This window comes from Saccostrea cucullata, unplaced genomic scaffold (genome assembly GCF_032062105.1).
Source record: "Saccostrea cucullata isolate Sc308-1 unplaced genomic scaffold, CSIRO_AGI_Scuc_v1 ctg1439, whole genome shotgun sequence".
Lineage (NCBI taxonomy): Eukaryota > Metazoa > Mollusca > Bivalvia > Ostreida > Ostreidae > Saccostrea > Saccostrea cuccullata.
The window spans coordinates 127,539-150,978 of record NW_026919810.1 but is presented as its reverse complement, the minus strand read 5'-3'; the positions used below and the strand labels follow the sequence as shown (position 1 = coordinate 150,978).

At 32.3% G+C, this 23,440-nt stretch overlaps 1 protein-coding gene across 6 annotated transcripts; it reads right to left on the bottom strand.

Annotated features, from left to right (window-relative positions):
* Positions 1-845: 845 nt before the first annotated feature.
* LOC134238574 (cilia- and flagella-associated protein 43-like) lies at positions 846-23,209 on the bottom strand. Of its 6 annotated transcripts, XM_062720697.1 has the most exons (42): positions 23,111-23,209; positions 21,917-22,167; positions 21,625-21,718; positions 20,394-20,561; positions 19,879-20,137; positions 19,550-19,670; positions 19,274-19,294; positions 18,445-18,527; positions 18,047-18,178; positions 17,233-17,349; positions 17,021-17,101; positions 16,623-16,771; positions 16,298-16,401; positions 15,884-16,027; positions 15,337-15,521; positions 14,077-14,142; positions 13,018-13,161; positions 12,496-12,623; positions 12,059-12,233; positions 11,703-11,807; positions 11,450-11,527; positions 10,772-10,897; positions 10,463-10,567; positions 9,981-10,097; positions 9,669-9,719; positions 8,358-8,430; positions 7,982-7,993; positions 6,770-6,861; positions 6,271-6,477; positions 5,721-5,891; positions 5,392-5,520; positions 5,133-5,252; positions 4,825-4,932; positions 4,530-4,705; positions 4,171-4,405; positions 3,831-3,943; positions 3,542-3,701; positions 3,168-3,241; positions 2,977-3,067; positions 2,525-2,605; positions 1,922-2,075; positions 846-1,495 (listed from the first exon to the last, which is right to left on the bottom strand). In XM_062720697.1, the coding sequence occupies exons 1-42, from the start codon at positions 23,137-23,139 to the stop codon at positions 1,326-1,328; spliced, it is 5,199 nt and encodes a 1,732-aa protein (XP_062576681.1). In that variant the 5' UTR covers positions 23,140-23,209; the 3' UTR covers positions 846-1,325. The 6 variants fall into 6 exon arrangements, with proteins under 6 accessions (XP_062576681.1, XP_062576708.1, XP_062576673.1 ...); XM_062720724.1 differs by lacking the exons at positions 7,982-7,993; positions 14,077-14,142 and adding an exon at positions 14,673-14,696 and having other exon boundaries at positions 8,346-8,430; XM_062720689.1 differs by lacking the exon at positions 7,982-7,993 and having other exon boundaries at positions 8,346-8,430.
* Positions 23,210-23,440: the final 231 nt, after the last annotated feature.

Sequence of the window (23,440 nt, the reverse complement as noted above, 5' to 3'; positions counted from 1 at the left end):
AAAATTAAGCTGGAAATGACTTGATTACTTATAATATTAAACAAAGAAATGCTGGAGACCAACACCTTTTTGTTAAAATTGCAGAAGATTCTTATGTGTGGATACAGAAAGGTATTCAATAGGGTATGTAACTCTGTTGTAAACTCGTAAAATATAAAACAGATCATCAACACTTTGTGAGGATGTAGCAGTAAATTTATTTTGTTGACCTGTTTCGACCTGTGACATTAGAACAATCAAGCATTTAAATTTATCTATTGAAGTAAAAAATGTGGATGACGTTGCTGTAAACAAACTACAGTCCGCATTTTATTTTGTTTATGGCAGTGTCATCCACTTTTTTACTTTATTTTTTTCAATAGATAAATTTACATGATTGATTGTTATGATGACAACCGTCAGGTCAAAACCGGTCAACAAAATAAATTTATTGCTGCATTCTCACGAAGTGTTGGTGATCTGTTTTATATTTTTCATGCTTATATGATAAATGCTCCATGCAAGGACTTAACAAAAAAAAAAACATTCTTGTGCTCTGGACTGATTCTTGTCTTTGCTACACAAACAACATGGATTTTGAAATGACAATGAAGCAACACCATTAGAAAAGGGAACTTTTTAAAAAAAAATTCATTTAAAAAAAAAAAATGTTTACTCTTTCTTCGAATTAAAAAAAAATGCAGATGTTTCAAAATCAGGAGAGATGATCTAGATTATACATGTAGCAAATTTATAGTAGAAAAACGTTTAAAACAAGGGATCAAGCTATGAAGCAGCTACATCATTGAGCACACTTCTGATATAGGCTGTTTGGTTTACTTAGTAAAGATAGACTTTCTAAGAAAACCCTTGATTTCATCATTTTAATATGTATCATTCACACATTAGAACATGGCTTGATACGTGATATTACATAGTATCAATAACAAAATAAGATGCACTTTTCTTTCTACATGTACATGTATACTATATCACAGATTTTTAAATAATGTATACCATTTCATTCATCAGAGAATATATTCCCTTCTAAACAGCACATTGGTGTGTTATCTTTAAATAAAAAAAAGAGTACAAAAAAAAAATTAAATAAAAAATTAAGTTTACAATTTCCTTCAAACATGACAATATTTAATATTCACAGGTCCACATTCAACAATAAACACTTCCTGATCTTATGTTATCTGTGAACGTAGATAAAGAAAGATTGCCAAATGTGCCTCAAAATTACATGATTATTTAGTTTCATATCAGATCAAAGTTTCAAAAATCACTGATTTTTTACAAAACTGTTGGATATCACAAAACAAAATCACATTCAGCCAATGCTAGTGTTCCACTTGAACTAAAGCTGGGAAAGTTCTCATTCGTAACCGCTCCACTTCCGCTCGTAACACAGCTACTTCCTGTGCCTGGGCTTTGGCTAGGTCCACGAGTTTCCGTCGCTGGACAATTTCCTGATATCGCTTTTCTGCTCCAGTGTCAGATCTCCTCTCAGCTGAAATAAATGTAGTTTTCCTTATTATGTAAAAAGGTTGAGACTGCAGCAATATTTTATGATACTACACGTATTTTATATTGGTGTACAGTTAATTTATTTTAAAGTACCAGGTAGATGTTTGTATTCTATCAGAACTTTTATTTCAAGGTTATACTTCAAAGTTCAAAAGGTTTATATATGTTAAAATTCCATTAATTAGCACCATGTTGCTCAGTGGCATGAAATTTCAAATAATGAAAGTCTTTATTATTTACACTGAACATTTCAAAAAAAATGAAAAATATCAATTCAAGTACTACTGATTAAAAACTTTCTTGAAATATATATTTTCCATTTGAAGTGAGTTGATATAATGACTTGAAAATTTCTATGGAACTGAGGTACAATTTTCAAGCATCTTCATCTCTGAGAAATGCGCCCTACCGTTGACTTGGTCGATGAGTCTCCTTTCGTTGACTGTGACGTTCAATTCCGCCAGATCATTATCCATGGAGAAGTTTTCGGAATCTCGTGACTTGATTGTCTTCTGTAAATCTTTCATTATTTTCTTCTTCTCTTTGACATTCTTTTCATGATGCTGAAGAAACAATTGTTTTTGTCTTCAGAATTCATTTTTCTTTTAATTTGATAATAAACTGATTAAATGTTTGTGGATATATATATATTTTGGACCAATTATACACATGAATATATACTAATTAAGTCTATTTAATGTAAACTAATAACAGTCTTCTGTAAATTAATGTATTATATTTTTTTAGTGTGTACAATATCTAGCGTAAATTTGAGTTATAATAAGTTAGTGTGGATTTGATTTAGCACATTTCTTGGAGTTCTTATATATATTTTACATGTATATAATGTGCAAGTCACTTAACGCTGTACTTGAAATTTCTTCCCGCCAAAAGCGCTAAAAAGAATGCATAGCCAAATATAATATGTTTAGTCTATTTTATTTCTTGTCACTAACATTGCTGCTGCTTCTGACAATATTTGCTAAACATGTTAAAGGGTTAGCTTAATTACCTTTAGTTGGGTGAGAATTGTCTGTTCTAATTTTCCTATTTCTTCTGCCTTTCTGCCCTCATAATCCTCATTTGACAAATACTACAACAAAAACACATGTATTAAGCTATATATTAATATATTAATGCATTGTATGAAGATAATGGATTAAAACTTGATTATTTTTAGTCTAAATTTTATGTATTCATTAACTTTTTTGAATATTTTGAAAGTAATCTCTTTTATTCGACTTTATGATAAATGTGTGTTGGAATGGTATTTTTTAAGATTATTTAAATTTCTGTTATGATTGCATTACAAATTGTATGCTAATCATCTATAAATTATAGGGTCTCTCAAAATCTTGCTGAAGGAAACTTGTATAATTTAGGGTAGATACTGAAGTGTAATAAAATTTGATTAGACTGCATACAGTTGATTCTATAAATCGTTTCATATAAAAGTTAACCTACCAGTTGGATTTCTCTGGTGACTTTCATGAACTGAATATCTTTCATCTTATTCTGTAGATCCTCCATCTGCATCAGCATTCTCTTCTGCTCCCTGTTAAGAGTGATGAAGAACAAGGTATAACAAGTACATGTATTGGTACAATGAAAACAAATTAAAAATAAATCACTGTAAACTCTAAAGGTTTACTAACCATTCTAGCTGTATAATTCCCTTCCTGAAGTCCTTACTCTCCATCATACTTGTTATCTTGCTTTCACCTAATTGCTACAAAATAATGTACATATTGAGAATTATTATAATTTAATCAAAACCTTTCAAACTTGACTATCTCAAACCAAAGTTTCATGTATATGAAAAGCTGGGTTAAACATGAAAAAATTAAAAGATCAAATGCAGCTCATATATCCTGGGTGCATACCAAAAATACCAAATTTAGATAACATCTGACCGTACTAAAAACTGTATATTGATATCTGAAGTGTATTTGAAATATTAGGTCATGCCACTAAATGTCCAAACTAAATACATGTATTATACAGATTTTTATTGTACTGAGGTACGTACCTTGATATTACTGTTGAGTTCCTCTACCACGCTCCTGTGGATCAGAGCACTGTCTTTATAATCATGGATGAAATTTGTTGGATCCACCTCAACTTGACCTTGTTTAAGCATTAACTGGACTTCAAGGTTAAGGTTAAATCGTATTCTGTCATCATGCAATCTAAGAAACAAAGTAGGAATTCAAAGTATATGAATTTGGAGGTTTACTTTATAGTTATATGTCATGGATGTAATTTGTATCTATTTGTCAACAGCTGACTGATAAAGTAAATTTTCAGATATAACCTACTTGTTGAGTGTATCAAATATTCCCTCTATTTCATTCTTCAGTCCCTCATCTTCCTCCACTCTCTTCTTATAAAAGTTGTCCATTTCTGCCAGGACCAAGGCTTTTTGTTTTATCTGTAACACAAGTGTCAGGATATCAAATAGTCTGTCTGTTTTCATTTCAACTTGACATGTATTAGAAAATTTACATTTACAAGGTCATCTCAAAATTTTGATATGATAAAAAAATTTAAGCATAAAGTTGACAAAAAATGCGTCCATGAAAGACGGATCTTGTCTGTTCAAATTTAAATAAGCTTTTACATAACTAGTCTTCCACTTGTATCATTTATGTAACTTACCAATAAATCATTCTCTATCTTCTCCCTTCTATAAGCACACAGCCTCTGCCACACTGCTTCGTCCACTCCATCAGGCATGTTGGAGATTTTGTCCAGGTCCTGAATGGCAGCGTCCAGCTGTGCCTTGGCCTGGGCGTGCTGTCTGGCCGTGGAGGGGCGATCAGCAAAAGGATTGGGGAGGGAGGAATCAGCTGTGGAGGGAGCAGGGGTGTCAAAACCCTTAAGTCTTGGTATTCTGAAAAAAATATAAACATGAATTTAACATACACCTACAAGATAAATAAATTGTTCATTATTTTGGGAAAAATAAGTAATAAAGGCATTAGAGAGTGTTTTTACTTTGTGTATGTGTCTCATACCTTGGTCTCTTTCTAAACAGCCTGTAAAGCTGATCTTGTTGTACGGCCGTAACGTCATGGAATTCCCGCTTGAACGCTTTGTCCATGACCTTGTCCTCAGCATTCAAAATGTCATACTGCTCCTTGAAGGCATCCATGTGTTTCTTAGACTCCATCACAGCAGTTGCTGTCAAAGCCTGAACAACAGAAATCAAAAACTTAAAAATACAGTTCTTTTAACTTCTAATTAGGAAACCAGCTAGCTCAGATAATGAGCATAGAGCAAGTGTAGATAATGAAGGAAGAGCCAGTGTACCTTCATGGCTTTTTTGTGCTCCATGAGTCGGTTCAGTTCCTTCTCTCTTGTCTCCAATTCTTCCTCCACCAACAGGGAATAACGCAGACGCAGAATCTTAAGCTCCTCCTATAAATGTCAACCACCATTTTAATAAGTCACTTTAATTGCATACTAGGTAGGTTCTACTAATCAAAAGATTGAAAGAATCCTTGTTTCCATCTTTAAGCAAAGAATTTTACAAACAGTCAAAATGTTTCACATTGATAAGACTACATACTTCATAAAAATTATGATAATTTAAAAAACAGGATTTTATATGAGCTCACCTGATAAATAACCATCATGATTTTAATCTTCTTCATGAACAACTGAGTCAGGACATCATCAAATCCCTGCATTCCATCTTGGATCATGCTCTGGAGCTTCCTCAATTCTGTCTCCAGTTGCTGTAGAAGACAACCATTAATCAGTATTTGTCCTCTATGTAACAAGATAGACTCTTTATACTGTAGCATGACCTTTTGACACTGTCCTTTATGTACCTAGAAACACTCTTTGTTTTGTTATATGACCTTTGACACTGACCTTTCTGTATTTTTCTCTCTCCTCCTGTAGTTCCTTGACCTTCTTTTCGTACTCTTTGGCCAACTTCTGCTCATCTTCTGTCCAGTCTGTGGGCTCCTTGGTGGACATAAACAATGGTTTGGGAACATCCTGAAAAAGAAAATCAAAATGTCTATTCATATTCATCACTCCCATTCTTAAAATTGCTTTGGGATAAATATTTTTATTTTGGGAAATAGGGGGGAGGGTTGGAGGAGAAGAGGGTAGGTTGGAGATGGAGATATTTGATTCTAATGATATTCACTCCATCAAATAAACAGAGACTTCTACAAGTATGTGTACAATTTTACCTTTTTAAGTTCATCCTCTTTCTTAATTTCCAGAACTCCCCCCATCATCATGTCCAGTCCTCTCTCCCGGGCATTATCTCCCCTTTCCCTTATTCTTCTCTCCTCCTCTTCTTTCTCCTTCTTCTCCAACTCTTTCCTCTGTTCAGCTGTCAAATATTTCTCCACTTTCACCTGGGAAAAAAGAATATATTGATAAAGTTCTTAATACGACAATGAATCGTTTACATAGAAACTCGTCCATTCACAATATGATACTATTTCTGCATTTTAATGACATATTTATATTTACATGTATGCATCTTAATTACATATTTCAGCATTTTATTATCTCCTTAGCTTTTTTTAAGTTTTAGGATTTTTCCCCTTATAACATTCTTATCTTAACCATGCTTTTTATATAAGCCACATATCTACAATACACATGTATACATTTAATACATGAAATCCCTTGGATAGGTAATTGTAATAGTATATGTACAATTATTAGCATTTAAATTGCTAATTTTCCATAAATCATGTGTATCTCTCCTTGTTACCCCCATAAATTTACCTCGTGATCTTCAACTTTGAGGAGGGACTCTGGATCCTCATAAATAGACAGCTCGGGGCTGACCATGTCCTCCTGAAGGTCAAGGTCTTGTAGAATCTTTACAATCCTCTTGTTTTTATCTTTAATCTTAGCAATCTCGGACAGTTTCTTCTGATAAACTTCATCAAATTCCTTGTTAAATGTATTCTTAATTCTATAGATTGCATCCTACAAAACAAGAATATGAACATATACAACATATGTATATAAATATTTACTAATGTATAAAGTAAAGAAATTACATGCATATACATTTTACACATTTATTCAGTAAATTTAAAACATAGGCAATGGATAAGCAATCTGAAATGTCCTTCATTTTATTACAAATATTTTGGTCTGTGTGCATGACTTCACCATTTAATGAGATGCAAGAATGCAGACAGTTATAGTCATACATTATGTGAGAGATCATACTGAGCAGTAAGAGACTAGAGAGTGTGACAGGGGAGATAATTACCTCCAATAGAACGATTTGACTGACTTTCTGGTCCCGAGTGTGAAGGTCAAACTGACTGAAAAAGAGGTCACTGCCCCCACCATACATAGCACCTAAATAAACAAAAACAAACAAATAAAAAAATATATACAGGTAAGATTAAAGAATATCCACATGAACTCCAAGTTGATAAAATATAATTGTTTGAGTTCAGTAAAAAAAAAAAAAAAACTGATTAACTCGTTACAGGTATTTACATGTATTAGTGTATGAAATTCTGAAGAGTTAGTCCAAGAACAGATATTACATATTTTCATTTTTATCAAAGACATGTACAGAGTGCACAGTAAAATTATAAGCCTCTGCCATCACCAGTTGGTTATTAAGCCCATATTGTACCCAAGGTTTCTAACTTATGGACAGATTGTCCCTATTAAAGTTGACATTATTAAGGTACATTGACATAAAGTAGACATCACATGCAGTATTAGTACATTATACTCAAACATGCATTTTCTTATTGTATTGTATCTCTAAAGAATTGCCATGCAGAGTGTGAACTAAAACAACCATCTAATTATCTTCATGCTGATTTAGATTGTCTTTAACTATGATTGTATATTAAATATTTCAGGGTATTTAGAACAGAATTATATTTTATCAAAAAGATTTCATTTCCAAAATAAGATTTTTTTAGCTATATGATTCTGTACTGATTAAAACATTCGTCTTTAGAACACTCAATGGTAACTTTATTGCCCCTATGGCACCTTCCTATTCATTCTGATCAATATAACCAGTCAATGTGCAAAACAATGATACATGTAGTAATATATATATATCTTTAACAGTCATAAATAATTAATTTTAATTTTTTTCCTAGCTGTGTGCATCCCTAATATTAAGTACTGAATATAAACTGATGAACCACATGCCATAAACCTTGAAGTTTTATGAAAATGAGACTTGAATGACAGAAGAAAGAGATATTTTTATGAAGATTGAGGAAACTGAATGAAGTAGCTAATATTCTGAGAGAGTCGATTGTTTTTTTATAAAGTAAAACTTTTGAGCAATACAGAATATTAATTTATACTCTGCAATTTTTTGAATGTCATTAAATCAGAAATAAAATTTTGTGTGAGGTAGATCAAAAATGTATTTTCATTTTAAAATGGAGATATGACTTGCTCAAAAGTTCAAGTGCTAATACTTATCATAACAAAAACATACTCATTCCCTGATCTGGAAGTAAATTATCAGTTTATATTATATTTACTGGTTATTTTCTCCTCTAAATCCCAATCATCAAAATAAAACGTCAACATGCTCAAACTCCATTAAGCCATCATTTAATCACAATTAGTTGGTGTGAGTGCACAGAAAAATTAAACGGGTCTTCAAATATTCAAATCATCACACGTACATCACCATGTTATAAAATCAATCAGATTAATGATCAAAATACGGTAAATAATTTTATTTCTTAAAAACAACAAACTTCAACATTAAGATGCAATAAAACTATACTTAAATGTTCTTTCCCTATGGCTGTCATTGAGAGCGATACTGTCAGAGTTAATGTGTCTATGGACACTATAATGCTTACCCAGACTGCCAGTGGTGGAGGGTTTCTCTTTACCTCCCTCTTCTCCTTCATCAATGTCAGCTGTCTCATCATCCTGTAAATTATACACCAGAATCCCGTAAATGATACATGAAAACCCTGTAAATTATACTGTCTTCAAAAATACTGTAAAATCAAACATCAAAATCCTGTAGATTATACATTTAATTCCTGTAAATCATACATCAAAACCCTGTAAAATATTTCTCTAAATCCTGTAACTTGTACATCAAATCCTGTAAATTATACATCCGAACATTGTAAATTAGTTCAAACATATACATGTAATAGTATTATAACATGAGCACTATTCTATCTTTGCTTGTATAACCATGTGTAACTATGTGAATATTTAAATAAACATAAAAATGTCAAAACAAATTCACATTCAAAACTAATAAAATCCTTGAAGTTTATAATGCAAGTGTAAACTGTCTGCAATGAGAGTGATTTCAGCTCTTTGATTTGAGTTGCAAAATACATCATGCATGTTTTATAATGGACTTATTTTTCTGATTCAACAAGAGGCCCATGGACCAAAATGTTCACCTGGCCCTTCATTTGAACAAACTTGAATCCCTTTTAACCAAGGATGCTTTAAGGAAAAATTGGTTGAAAATTTTAAAGTTGTTCTTAATGAGAAGTAGAAAATGTGACAAGTTTAAACATAGACAGACAGATGGACGCTGGACAAAGTGTGATCAGGAAAACTCAATGGAGCCTTTGGCTCAGAAGTGAAACATGTACAATCTTTTCTTGGAGGCAATACACATATTTTTTAAGAACACATGTGTAGTCCAAAATACTGGAAGCAGAACATAAAATACAAATGTATTGTAAAAAGCACCCCTCCCATTTTCCTGTGGTTTTATTCCCATTCCCTCGCCCTTTTTCATGTGTTTTTTCTATTCATTCATTGCAAATAAGAAAAGATAACTGAAAAGTAATACAAAGCTGAAAAAGAACGTAATACAAAATAACACAAAAAATCTGCAATGAGAAGCAACTGACATTGTGAAATTTACTCACTGGTCTATAATTCTGCTGATGTAACATACTAAGTAACATCTACAGTAGAACATGGCTATTACTGAGACTACCTTCTTAAATGAAATGCGTATGCTATAGCTTCAAAAGCATATGGTAAATGCAGATTATAAGTATTGAAATGATGCAGAAAATTACTTGTATCAAGAAAAAGAAAGTTTACTGTTACGACAAAACCTATTAATTTTTTTCAGGAAAAAGGAATGAGTAAATAGGTACACGTGTATGTTATGACAGAACACTTACAGCTGTTGTCATGCCCGGCCTCTGTGTGCCCTCTAATTCAGCTTTACGAGCCTATAAACAAAAGTCAAAAAGTATTTCAAGTACTCGAAACCTTTTAAAACAAATACCCAGTTGTATTTAGTTACAACTTCCAACATTTATTCAAAGTATTATTTTGTTAACATTATCTTTCCATTCATTCACTCATAAATTAATACATGTATATATTTTAGCAGGTAACTGAAAAATCCTTGCAAAAACAAGAATTTTTTAAAAACATTAGCAAGTTCATCTTTTGGCAAGTTCTAAAACATTGGTAAATAAAATACTTACTGCGATATCAGCTAATTCAATCTTTCTGCGCGTGGTAACAATTTGTAACTGTTTTTCTGCAGCAGCTGATCTTTTCCTCATTGGAAAGTTGCTGACCTCCAGAGATGTGAAAAATGCCTAAAATATTTCAAACTGTGTGGATGAAACTGTTAAAACTTGACTTACATGTTTATGATGCAACCAACTTGTTATAAATTTAAAATTTTAGAATTTTATCTCATTAAAGGATCATTCATATCTAAGTCTCCACTCCCTGAACATAAGCATATCACTAAGGGCAGGAAAAGGAACATAACGTCAAATATTTGACAGTTTATATTGTGATTTCCGTGAAACCTGTAGCTTGCCTATAATATCTAGTATGAAAACATCGATTTTCAACATCAAGAATAGGCACGCAAAAGGATAGATAATTGAAAGAAAATGCACAAGTCTATAAAAAAATTAAAATAGTCTTTGAGAAGGCGAAAAATTAAAACTACCTGAATAGCTCGACCTTTGACATTCATTTCATCCCAGCATTCTCTTTTAATCATTTCCCTCAAATAAATCTTGGCCAAGTTTTCAAATTCTATTTCTTCTCTAACCTAAAAATAAAATTAAAAGTATACATAGATAGGATTTCTAGATTTTACAAAAGAAGAAATTTTTTGTATTTACCTTGCAAATACATGTATATAAAATTTAAAAAAAAAAAAAGAAAAAAAAAAGGTTTTTATTTTAACAGAAATCACTTCAACCACATAACTATTCAACTGTTTACTCTGATTCAGGTGAGAGTTTGAACTTACCCTGTTGACCTCAGCATCAGCCTCTGCTTGGAGACGATTTTGTTCCTCAATGTCAAGGTCAAACTCATGGCGACCTAGTTTCTCAATATCTGGCAGAGTCTCATTTTGTTTCAGCATCCCTTGAATCTGAAATCCAGGAAGTAAAATATCAATATAAAGCAATAAATTAAAATAGTATTTTTTTTACTTGCTTCAATCTCTAAATCATAGATGCAAGTTCAATAGATTTGAATCAATGAATAGTCAAAAGACCATGAGCCCGTTTTACAAAAGGACTTACGACTTAAGACCAAAGTTAATTATTCATATAACTTTTGAATTATCATTATATAGAAAATTATTTTAAACCCTTTAAAAGGAATGTGGTAAGATATTTTTACACAAACAATTTCTCAGAGAATTATTAATATTGCAAAATTTTACAATCATTTTAAGTTTTTGGTCTTAGTCGTAAGTTCTTTTGTAAAACGGGACCCATCTCTTTTGGAAGGGTTGGGTGGTTAAAAGTGGTCACTGTCCACTGTTTAACTATAATGGTGACAATTTTTGGAACTTGTCGGACATTTGACACATGCTGTTATATTTGATACTTATAAAATTGCGGATTTTGAACATTTGTAAGATAAAGCATGCAAGGTTTAACTCTATATTGTACTTATGTGTCTAGAATTGTCTCACCGTTCTCCTCATGTCCCTGATCTGAACCCTCAAGTCCTGCTTGACACTGGCAAACTCATTGTCCTCCTCTTTTATTGACTGAAATATCAAAACCATGATTGCAGTAAAATTTTGTTGTACTTTTTTGTTGTTGTCCAATTTAAAAAATATTTGTAACAGTTTTTATGAAAATCTCCATACGTTTCATTGAATATAAAACTCGTGTTTATTTCTAGGAAGCTGAAGAAATATCACAGAAAGTTATGGGACTTACCTCTAACTCCTGTACTTGCTGCCAGGTGGCATCACTAGGAGCCACAGGTGTGGGGGTGCGATAAATTTCATCAGTCTCAAGGGCCTTCTCCAAAGCTTTTCTCTCCTATAAATTTGATACATATTACATGTATATGCAATATTAATTACTATTTAGAATGATATATCTTTCCTCTTTCTTTTTCCCTCTCTCAGTGAAATTGCATATACTGGGGAGGGGATGAACCATTCCAGCTTGAGAGACAGAGTATTCAATCAGACATTATAAGTCAAACAAAACCCGAAAATTTACACTCTCATGGAAATGGGAATCATGCCAACTCATAATTAATACAGAGCCCATGACTGTAAAGGTACCTTTTCTGCTTGAGTTATTTCCCCTGACACAGGTCTAGAGGTGGAAGGAGCAGTGTATTCTGGGAAATTTCTAACGACCTCATCTTCATCTTTCTGGATCTGCATCAATCTTGTCTTACGTGCTCTGGCTGCTTCCATGGCTGACTTGGCCTTTCCTATCCCAGTGGAAGAGAAGCTGAAGCAACATAAATTAAAAGTTAATTTATATCTTTGGATCATGGTACCAGCTGAGGACACATGTATAATGTGATCTTGTAATCTGCATCTACACAATTGTCTAAATTTACTACAAGAGTAGATTAACATGTTCATGCAGTTTAATGATATTGTATGATACCTATTCATACTAGCTTCATGAAATGGTTGCAATTTTTAAGACATTAAATAAGGTTAATTTTCTTGCATTAATTAAAAGCTTTTATGCAGGTTTCACTTACTTCCATGAGTAACAACAAAGAACTCCATCAAATCCTGTGGTAAATATGTTCTGGGCATCCTCAGCAAACGCCACGATCCTGACACCTCCCAGGTGGTAGTCATGAGGGTTAATAACCACAAACCGGTCCTGTAAAATCAAGATTCACAGTGAGCTCTTTAGAATGTGTGACAGATCTAAGCTGCTTCTAGAAAAAAATCAGACTACCAGAGACCTGTTCAACAGAGCGAGCGCTCGTGAACATTTCTATTGGATGTATAAGGAATTTTGGCGAGTGCTTGGGAATGTTTGCTCCGTTGAACAGGTTCTCAGGTGAAGAACATGTATACATGTTCACGCCATTATAGCAATTTCAACTGACAGAGCCAAATGGAATGATCAAAGTTGTCAAGTCCTCCACTGTTTATTAATAGAATTAGTAAAACAAAACAAAATCATATTCAATTGTTGTCCCCTTAAGCTAGCTAGCTTGTAGATGTTCATAACTACAATAAATTGATACAGTTTATTCGATAAAACTTACTAAGGTTCCCATAGCCCTGAGCTGTACAGCACCATCTGTACCACAGCTTGCCAGCCATTTTCCATGAGGAGACAACTGTAGCTTGCCTCCAGGAAACTGATGGGAATCAAACTCAGCCTCAGGAAACAATTCATTTGGCTTCCCCTGGAAGAACAGGAATTATTCATCAATGGCTCATCATTTTTATAGTACCAATCTTTTAATAATTTGTTTCTTTCTAATATTTAAATATACAATGTATTAAACATTTAACTTTATGCATATATATGATTTTATTTTTAATATGACTTTGATAATATGCAATGCAAACAAAGGAGTGAAAATTTCTCTGGATTATATAACTTTATTAAATTAATTTTAAAGAAGTTGGTTAATTTTCTGCTTGGTTAAGAAAAACATACTAGTAAAACACAGAGAAACATACTGTAAAAGCACAAATTTTCATGGGGACAAAATTTTGTTAGTTTGTCATCTAAAAATGTTTTGTTGGCATTAAATTCTGTAGTGTCTTAAAAATAACTTTACATAAATAATATATAGCAAATTAAACATTTCTAGCGGGATTTAATTCCGCTGATAATCGTTAACAACTAAATAAAAAAAAATTAATCCCCAATGAATATTTCTGCTTTTACAGTTATCAATAATACATTCACCTCATGATTATTTGAGGCCACAGACACTCAGGTTATATTCTATACATTTATTTTTTTTTTAATCATTATATATCCAAGGTCCCTCAAAATACTAAGTAACTATAATTAAAAAATATTTAATGAGCATTTTTATTATCAAATATACTCTTCATACTATTCTTTTTTCTAAGAAATCAGTCATGAATCAGCTAGTATTAGCTTTTTTAAGAATTAGAATAAGAGAGCAACTCCTGGCACCTGCATTAAAACATTAATCTGTTTATTATTCAGTATGTAGCAGATTGACAGATTTAAGTCACATGACACAGAATTAAGTCACATGACACAGATTTAAGTCACAAGACATCTCTACATGAGACTGCAGTTGCTGAGAACACTTAGTAAAGCCATAGCTTCACCTTACCCTCTTAAACAAAGTTTCGCTATCAATAAGTTCTTCCTCATCTTCCTCCAGGATTGTATCATCTGACTATTGTGTCAAACAATCAAATTCAATGTTTGTTTGAAAAAAAAATTTTCATATTTATTTTTTTTCTAAACTAACAAAATAGTGCTGATCAGTTTTCTGGACAGATAATTATGGCAGCTCACAAAACAAAAGCATGAGGTCTAAGTACTAAGGCTGTGTAGGCATTTCTTATGCAAAGATGTGTTTCATATCTCAGTAGAAGAAAAATCTACTTTGGGATTTATGAACATATAGCTTTTTAAATAGGTGTCCCTTACATCCCCAATTTTGCTGACAGTGCCTGTATGAACTTTGTTTATATCATTTTGCTTGATCTATCCCTATCACATTTTACCATTTCCCTATACCAATTAAAGTGATCCTATAAATAACCCATAATATTTTTTGCTAGCATCTATAAAAAAGCCCAAAATCATATAAAGCATAAATGAATATATACTATAAATTCATCATAACACCAAGTTCAAACTGGCTTGCAATGTATTCAAAAGCTTCAATGAACAATGAACAAGTTCTGTCGAGTTACAAACCATGTGAATATGCATATGGTCCTCCTAAAAATCATGGCCAAAATATTATAATTAAAATATGAGTAAAATTAAGATGAAAACAAAATGTAGGTTTATGAAATATAAACCAAATATTAAATGCAAGTGAATTTTGGGCAATTTAAGTGATTTGTACAAGACACAATTGTGTGCCAAACATGTTATAGTGACATGCATATGTACAGTTTCAGTGACATATGGGAATTTCGGACACTTGTGTGAAATTAAACAATATCAAGTTTTCTACCTCCACCAAAATTGTCTTCTTTACTCCATGTTCAACAATTTCAACCTCTCGCTTTTGGGGAAAATTATGACCATTTCAGTTTTAAACAAATGAATTTTTTAATGCCTGATATGTTCATTTTTAGAATTTTCCAAGAGAAATACTGTAACAGTTTTTCATCTATATATATAAATCAGCCGATGAATTATCTTGCAAATAATAGAAAACATTACTTTAAGGATCATGTGCTGATACCTAATGTAAAACTATAATATTGAATCTAAATTACAAAAATCACTATATAACACTACAGTTTATATAATTGTCATTTCAAAAAAATTGTGACATCTAGAAAAGTATCTTAAAATATTCTTCTATTTAATAAATATCAAAGTTAAATGAACACTTCGGATTATGTACCTTCTTTGGAAGCTCTTCAGGAAGTGAGAACTGATAGAGTTTTCTAGAAACTTGTCCCATACTGAAAAATGTATTCTCATCTGCCAAGGCAGCACCATATCCAGGGATGGGCATTTTCAGAATCATCCGCTTGATGGAAACGTCCTTAAAGTCGTACTTCAAGCTGTTGACATTGTTCCTCAAATCTGTGGAAGGGAAAAGAAAACTTTCTGAAACAGAATTATCAAGGATATTCCCCATATCTTCCTTAACCTTCACAGTACTTCTGTGCGGAGTTTTCCTGCAATAGCAGTAATCTGCATTTGAAATCCAGTTAATGTTTTAACTCATGCCAGTCATATTGAGTTCTAAACAATATGACAAGTTCATATTCTGTTCAAGTTATTGTCTCAAAAAATTGCATAGAAATGCTTCACAATTTCAATAAACAGATGAACACAAATTCTTTATACCAAAGATATGAAGCAATTTCTTGCTATAAAACACTAGACTACCATTTCCAGTCTGCCTTATGAAATTCTCTGATAATGGAAATGATGTGTTGTACCTTTAACTAAGTCATCTGTAACCTGGAAATACAGCACTGTATCAGCTCCGTTCCTCTTGTTACCACTGGTGTTAGATGTGACCACAAACTTTGTCACTGTGTTGGAGGTGTAGGTAGCAATACATTGAATATCTCCAGGTATGGCTGAAAAAAGAAATTTATTTTTATCATAAGTAACTCAAATGATATGTTAGAATGCTATCTTTACAATTCAATAAATATTTTTTAAAAGAATTCTTTTCTTGTGCCTTTGGATATATGAAGTGTTCAAATTAAATTTCAATGATAATTAATATGCCTCTATGATACATATGTAAAGCAATAAGAACAGATTCCATTTGTTAATAGGATGCCATCTGGTTTCCAGTAATGCAAAAGAGGGAAGTATATTGTGTTTCTATAGAGCAAACTTACTTGTGTATCCTATGGGTTTGAAGTTGACTGAAGCTCTACCATCTATAACAAACACATGCCCATCATCTGACCCAGTCACCAGGTATTTCCCTTCAGATTCATACCTAAAGTGAAAATAAAATGGTATAATCTCAGAACACACAAACTGATTTGGTAATACAATTTTTAGACATATCCTTGAAAGTATTGTTTTTTAAATCATTATTAAAATTAGACTAATCTTGTAAGTTTTATCTTTCACATTGCTTTTACCCCAGTGGTACATGTAGTGAAAAACATCTAAATTTCAGTTTATAAACTTACTGTTTTCTTATTTGTAACTTACATGAGGTGTGTAAGTGGTCCCTGATACAGTCTGGTTGCTGTGACAACCCTAGGTTTCTTGGGAAAAGTCAGATCCACATAGTAAACATGGCCACTGATGGTTCCCACGGCAGCAACATGAACCATAGGACAACAAGACAGACACAGAGCCTATGAACAGAAAAAAATAACACTTAATTGGTAAATGTTGCAATTGTCTGTATAAAGTGACATGAATAGACAAGACAAGGAGTTCTATTTATTGATACTAAATATATAAGGAAACATATTTTCTTTTCTGTTAACGATTACATTATTTGTATTTTTTTTTATAAAACTGTAAAACAATCAACATGATACTGAATCCTTCACTTGTCTTCTTCAAGTTTTAGGAGCCACTGCACTGCGACACAAGCTTACCTGAGTTCCCAAAGACACAGATGAGATGAGTTGACCTTTGTCTATTGTCCAAACCTGAAGCTCTCCATCTTCTCTTATGGACTGCAAGGTTAAAACAGTTCAAATGTCATTTGGTTCAAAAGTCAACAAAATATAATTTAATGCAAACACTTGAGAAATTTTCTGAAATAGTGATTAATACAATAAAGGGATAACATTTTCTATAAACCTACCACACAGTATTCATTTCCAGCGAGACAAGACACACCAACAAAGTTGCCCCAGTGAGTGTTCTTGAGATTTTTGACAGAATCTGGTGGTGAGCCCACATCATAGATATGGAGAGTTCCCTAAACAAAAACAAGAGATAAGATCAAATACAGTAAAACTCGGTTATAGCGAAGTCTTCAGGACCTGTGAATTTAATTCGCTATATCCGTAATTCGTTATATCCGTATAACGAATTCGTATAACCATTATAGCGAATTCGCAATATGCATGTTTTCCTTCAGGTATTACTACCAAATATGTTAGGGAAGCAAATATTACAAAACATATCTTTGATAACTAAGGTTTTATTATGAAATGAACTTTATATACAAATGCTAAAAGGAAATAAAGTCAGTTCAATTTATCAATTTTTTTTATAATCTTGGAAAGTTCGTTATAAAAGATGTAAATTTCATCATATTTAACCTCAACGGGACTCAAAATCAGTTCACTATATCCGTAAATTCGTTGTATCAGAGTTCGTTATAACCGTAAATTTTTACAAAGACTTGTTAACAATTTTGCCAGGGACCCAGGAAAACTTCGCTTTATCCGTGAATTCGCTATATCCGTGTTCGTACTAAACGAGTTTTACTGTACATAAGCAACCTTGATGTCCACTCATTTAGTCTTAACATTTACCATTAAACAAATTCAATCAAATATTAGTCTTCTATTCATCCAAGCTTATATTGTTAAAGTGACAGTACATTTCAAAGGTTACGCAATTTTTGTAAATCAGTGCTATTTGCCTTCTGACATCCTTGGTTAACCTACCTTGCCTGTAGCTGAAGCTAAATGTCTGTAACTCGGGGAGAAGGCCATAGAAGTGATAGGATTTCCAATGGGAATCTGTTCCACAACCTTAAATTCCTCAGATTTCAGGTCCACTAATCTTATTATACCATCCTGTGTAAGAAAAAAATTAAATATCAATCTATTTGCCTTATATGTACATGTACACTTTTAAAACTGAAGACTTTGATTTTTCCATTACTGACAAGAAGACTTCTGTCATAACAAATGAGATTTCTTTTGTTAAATAGTCTAAGGTAGATTATTCTAGTTTGTCAAGATCTCAGAAAAATGTTAAATATGCTGCTCCCTGAGAGAAAAATTTAAGGCCCACATATGATTTTGTGCTAAGTATAAAACACCACGTGACCATGCATTACCTGTCCAGCCACGTAGAGCCCCTTCTTGTGGAGGGCTACACAATCTGCCCCTCCCTCCAGTATCATGTCCTTCACTTCATCAGCTGTAAATAAAAAGGAAACATGCCAATTATATAGTGTTTACAAGCTTTACTGATACAACACAGAGGAAACCAAAAAAAAAAAAAAAACTCCTGGTAAATAATGCCACAAATCTAATAAACAAAATTTTGAATTATTATTCAGTTATTTGGTTTTAATTTATTGGTAAGTTTAAGCATGATTTTTTTTTTTTTTTTATAAATAATGGAATGAGCATGCTGTCTTAATAGCGCTTACTTTTTTGGCATCTAAAACACTGGTTAAACTAATGAATCACTTCCACACATTAATATCAATGAAGAAATAATGTTATTAGGGTGTTTTTGTATTGACTCATTCCCAATGTCATTTAGAAAGTGGACTGGCCCCTATCATATTATTAAAAAAATTAAAGGTTAATTAAATAATAAAATTGAGAAAATACAGGCACTTCCAAAGTCCCAATTTTTTTTATATTGTTGTAATGTAAATATATATACAAATCATCCCTACAACATATGGCTACAAAAATTATATGTTTTCTAATTATATTAGAAGTTTTTTGTTCCAGACATCACACTCATCTGATTACATGTATTTTTACTGACTTGAATTCACACTTCTAGTATCTATAATATCTACTTTCTAATGATTATCAATAACACAAAAACTTCATTTCCAGATCTGACATTAGTAAAATCCATTTTTTCTATTCACATGTATAACTAGTAAATTATTACTAGCACAAACACAATAACAACCATCTCACCATATCTTGTTTTCTTCTTGACTGCAATTTTATTTACCATTGTAAATATTTATAATATAAGTGTATAGAAATATTTCTACTGGATATTAAAATGTTAACACTTTTGCACAGTGCTGTTTTACCAGCTTTAGAAAAAAATCAAATAATCAATTTCATACCAATCATTATCAATTTCAGAAAAAAAACTACAGTGAAAATCTTCATAGTAGGCTTTATTACAAATAAAGATCAAAATCAATGACCTTGAACTCCTTTATTGACCTCTTAGGTCATTACCTGTTGGTAAGTCCAGTTGTGAGTTGTATCGACTTGCAGCACTAGTGGCGCGGGAATTGGGGGCACTGGCTGGAGGAATTGGGCAGTACAAAACCTTGGCCTTGTAAATCTCACCATCTACCTATTAAATATGATAAGAATGATATTGATAAGTCATTAATTAATATCGTTAATACTTAACTAATTATGACATACCATCTCTCTGATAACAAAACTGAATAGATCTGAAACTTTGGATCTTTTCATGTTCTGGGTAAACTATAAATTTCCTAGCTTACATGTATACAAATGCAACTCACAGTAAGTTTTCACTCAAAAGCAATTCCTACCCTTAGAACTTGACCTCCTTTGCATCCAACAAAGACATCACCACTGGGTGACCAGGTATGAGAGAGGGGGACTACACGGGGAGTAGTGTCCTGGATTTCTTCTAAGGTCTCAGCTTTCTCCCCTATGAGCCCAGCAATAGCTGCTTTGGGAAGATCAACAGTGTATCTGGTCATCCTTGTTGATGCTCTGGTGGGAATGTCTCTCTCCTTTTCGTCATCAAAGTTGAGAGATGGATTTTCAGCTGGCAATTTTACTTTTCTATTTTAAAAAAATATATTTATGCTTATAGAAATTACCAAACATAACATACAAGCACATATAATTATCATAGTTTACAAGCAAGTATAGATTCCTTTTTCATAATTTGGTGTTACTTAGTAACTATCAAAATTTTTATTTCATTATTTTTATATGACAGTATAATGCTCTCTTTCTTTTTTATCATATATTATGCTATCCATTTATATGATTTAGGATACTATAACATCCAATAAAGGAGTAAGGAAATCTTTACTGAGGCAGTAGGACATATTTATTATCACTCTGCTCTGTGTTCCAAACCGTCATCATTTTCTCTGTGGTAACACAAAGTTGCCTCCAATTTCCAGGATTAAAAGTCAAACAAGTCACTGGATCTGATGTAATGTCTACACTTGTTAACTTAGTTCCATCTGTATAGCGCCTAAAATACAAGGAAAAGAAATCATGTACACATAAATAATGCCAAATTACAGAAAATTCTTCACAATTAAATAACATGTACTAGTTAATATCACATATCAGTGTTTAACCATGCAAATATAATTAAACAATAACAGATTTCAAGTGGTATGTTTATAAAACAGCTATGTCCTCTGCATAATCTTTACAAATATTTGTATACCGTAAATCTGGAAATTTTTACGTCGATTTATTTTTGCGAATTTGGGTCAAAAAGCTGTTGATTAATTTTTACGCTTCAAATTTTTGCGAATTGTCACTGGTGCTAAAAATAAAAATCACTGAAGATTTTTATATCAGGTTATTTTTCAAATAATATGCCCAGTTAGAATACAGGTACCACCAATATACTCGCAACGTGGCAAGAAATTGCAAAATTGCTCCCAAACAATTTTGATAAAAATACAAAAGGATTTGCACTAAAAATAATTTCTAAATCAATTATAACAAACATTTTAGAGGTTGTGTATGCCTTTTAACCTAAAGTATAATCCAAATGAAGAAAAAATATAACTAACTCAACGTTTGGTTTTTTTCTCACCTAAAATTGACACGCCGCGTTTACATTTGGAACTTTCTAGTAAATGCACTGAATTTGAGTTATCGCCCGTGTTGATATACGGTTAGATAAAATGACAATTCTCTCTTTATTGGCAAATTAATTGATGAAAATAATTAAAAAGGGACATACCGCCTCAGTGCTTGTCAAATCATCTGACGATATTGCATATAATGAGGGCAATTTACACGCACGGGTAATTAACTTGTAGTTATATAGTATACAAGTGTAAACAGGTTTCTTTTGAAAATGACCAGTGCTTACCGACGCCTATTCACTGAGTTTAAAAAAGACACGAGTTCTCAGAAAAAAATTCTTCACATGTTGATTTATTTTTAAGAAAAATATTTTTGCGAATGCAATGCACGCGCAAATTTGCTAAAAATTTATCTACAGTAAAAATTTCCAGATTTACGGTATTCTATTTCCAAAGTAAGAAAAGAAGAAAACATAAAGTATTACTCACCACAGAATGAGCTGAAATTCAGGAATTCCTGTGAGTGTAGCAAGATATTCACTATGTGAGAAAGTCATTGTTCTGTACTCCAGTTTAGCTCCATCTGCAGAAAGCAATTTCATAATCAATTGATGTTTTACTTGCATTTCAATCAATCTCATGAAATTGTTATCTTTAATGTGAATTACATGCAAGGCAATGTTATAGCCATTTGCATTTACACAAGTTATCAAATTTTTAAATTATATTGCAATCCAATGTGTCAGTAATATTCATTAGAAAATTTTTATTTATCACAAACCTTCCAGAGTTGCAGCCTGTCTAAATGTGGGATATACATAAACAGTAATTTTTGGATTGAGGCATTGCTCTGCAATGGCAAAACATTTATTAGATGGATGCACTGCAAATGGCCCGACTCCATTTCCTTTGAAATTGAACACAGTCTCTGCTCCGTCTTCGGCTATAAACTTCACATTACTCCCTGCCTGGTAGCAGATCACATCCTTATCAATGTAGCCAATTTTGCCACCATTGTACCCCTGTGCCCACCTATTACAGTATATAAAATACATATAGAATAGAATAGAATAGATTTTATTTCCAATCATGGTCCCACTGGGGGCATAACACAGATACAAGTATATCATTACATAAAATAGACAATGTACATAATGATAAGTAAAATATCTAAAATGAATAAAAGGTTGCATTCCTCCTCATGTCTTATGTAGATAGGCAAAGAGAGCACAATTATACTTTACAAAAATTAGCAATGTAGTAATGTTCAAACATCATATACAATATTTTGATATGAATTGACTTAGTAATCTTAAGATTGTCTCATTTTCATTTGTAAAAAGCCATATTAGCTTCTTATTAAAATCAAGATTAGGGAAATTGGTACACATGTCTGAGATAGATTTTAAGAAAGTTTCTCTTCATCTTTGAATTTAGCGCATTTAAAGAGAAAATGTATTTCATCCTCAACCTCATTTAAATCACATTTTGTACATAATTGCATGTGTGCTGGGATACCCTGAAACCTTCCAACTTCAATCTGTAAATATAGTATAAATCTATGCCATCCTTAGACTTAAAGTTTAAGATATGGTAATAAATACGTTTAATACTTTATATTCAGAATTTGAAAAATTACACCCAAACTATGCCCTGTACTTGTACCCTACTGTATCGATACCAATATCACAATCAAGCAAAACAGACGACTGCTGACTGCATCACCATCAGCTAAGCATTACCACGATTAAGTATAATCTCAAATGCCCTTAATTTTGGAAATTGTTCGGCAATTCTAATTCAGTCTTTGAATGAACTAGAGTGCGGCCAAGACTTTCATTTTGTGCCAGTTTTTGTTAATTTTTACAATTTTCTTAGTGTTTATGCAGTCTTGTTGACTTGTCGAGCTATCGTTTTTTTCCCTTTTAGAATGAGTTTTAGTAGCATAATTTATCGGTAAACAATTTTAACTTACGATAATTCTAAAGTTCCGACAGCATCCATTGCTATTTAAATGTTTATATCAAAACCATGATCTATTTTTGCCACCGAAAACCAACCGTTGCTAAGGAAGTTGATAAACTCTCGCGGGCCGGGAAGACTCGTTCTCGTAGACTTTGTTAACTCGTTCATAAAATTTTCTTTTAGACACCCTAGAGATGGGGGAAATCTAAATATTTTGAGAAATTTTCAAGATAGTTTTACAAAGAGAAAAAGAAGATGTAAAAGAACGTTGTGATAGGGGAGAATTAATAACTTAAACACCAAATACTACAGTCTGATATGTATTTTTCTTTTTTCCCTC

Coding starts and splice junctions, on each gene's coding strand:
- LOC134238574 (XM_062720689.1), bottom strand. CDS start 23,139: ATGGATGCTGTCGGAACTTTAGAATTATC. Junction 17,350..18,046: donor TAGCTTCAGCTACAGGCAAG/GTAGGTTAACCA, acceptor GTTTTTGTTTAG/GGAACTCTCCATATCTATGA. Junction 12,234..12,495: donor CTTTGTTGTTACTCATGGAA/GTAAGTGAAACC, acceptor ATGTTGCTTCAG/CTTCTCTTCCACTGGGATAG.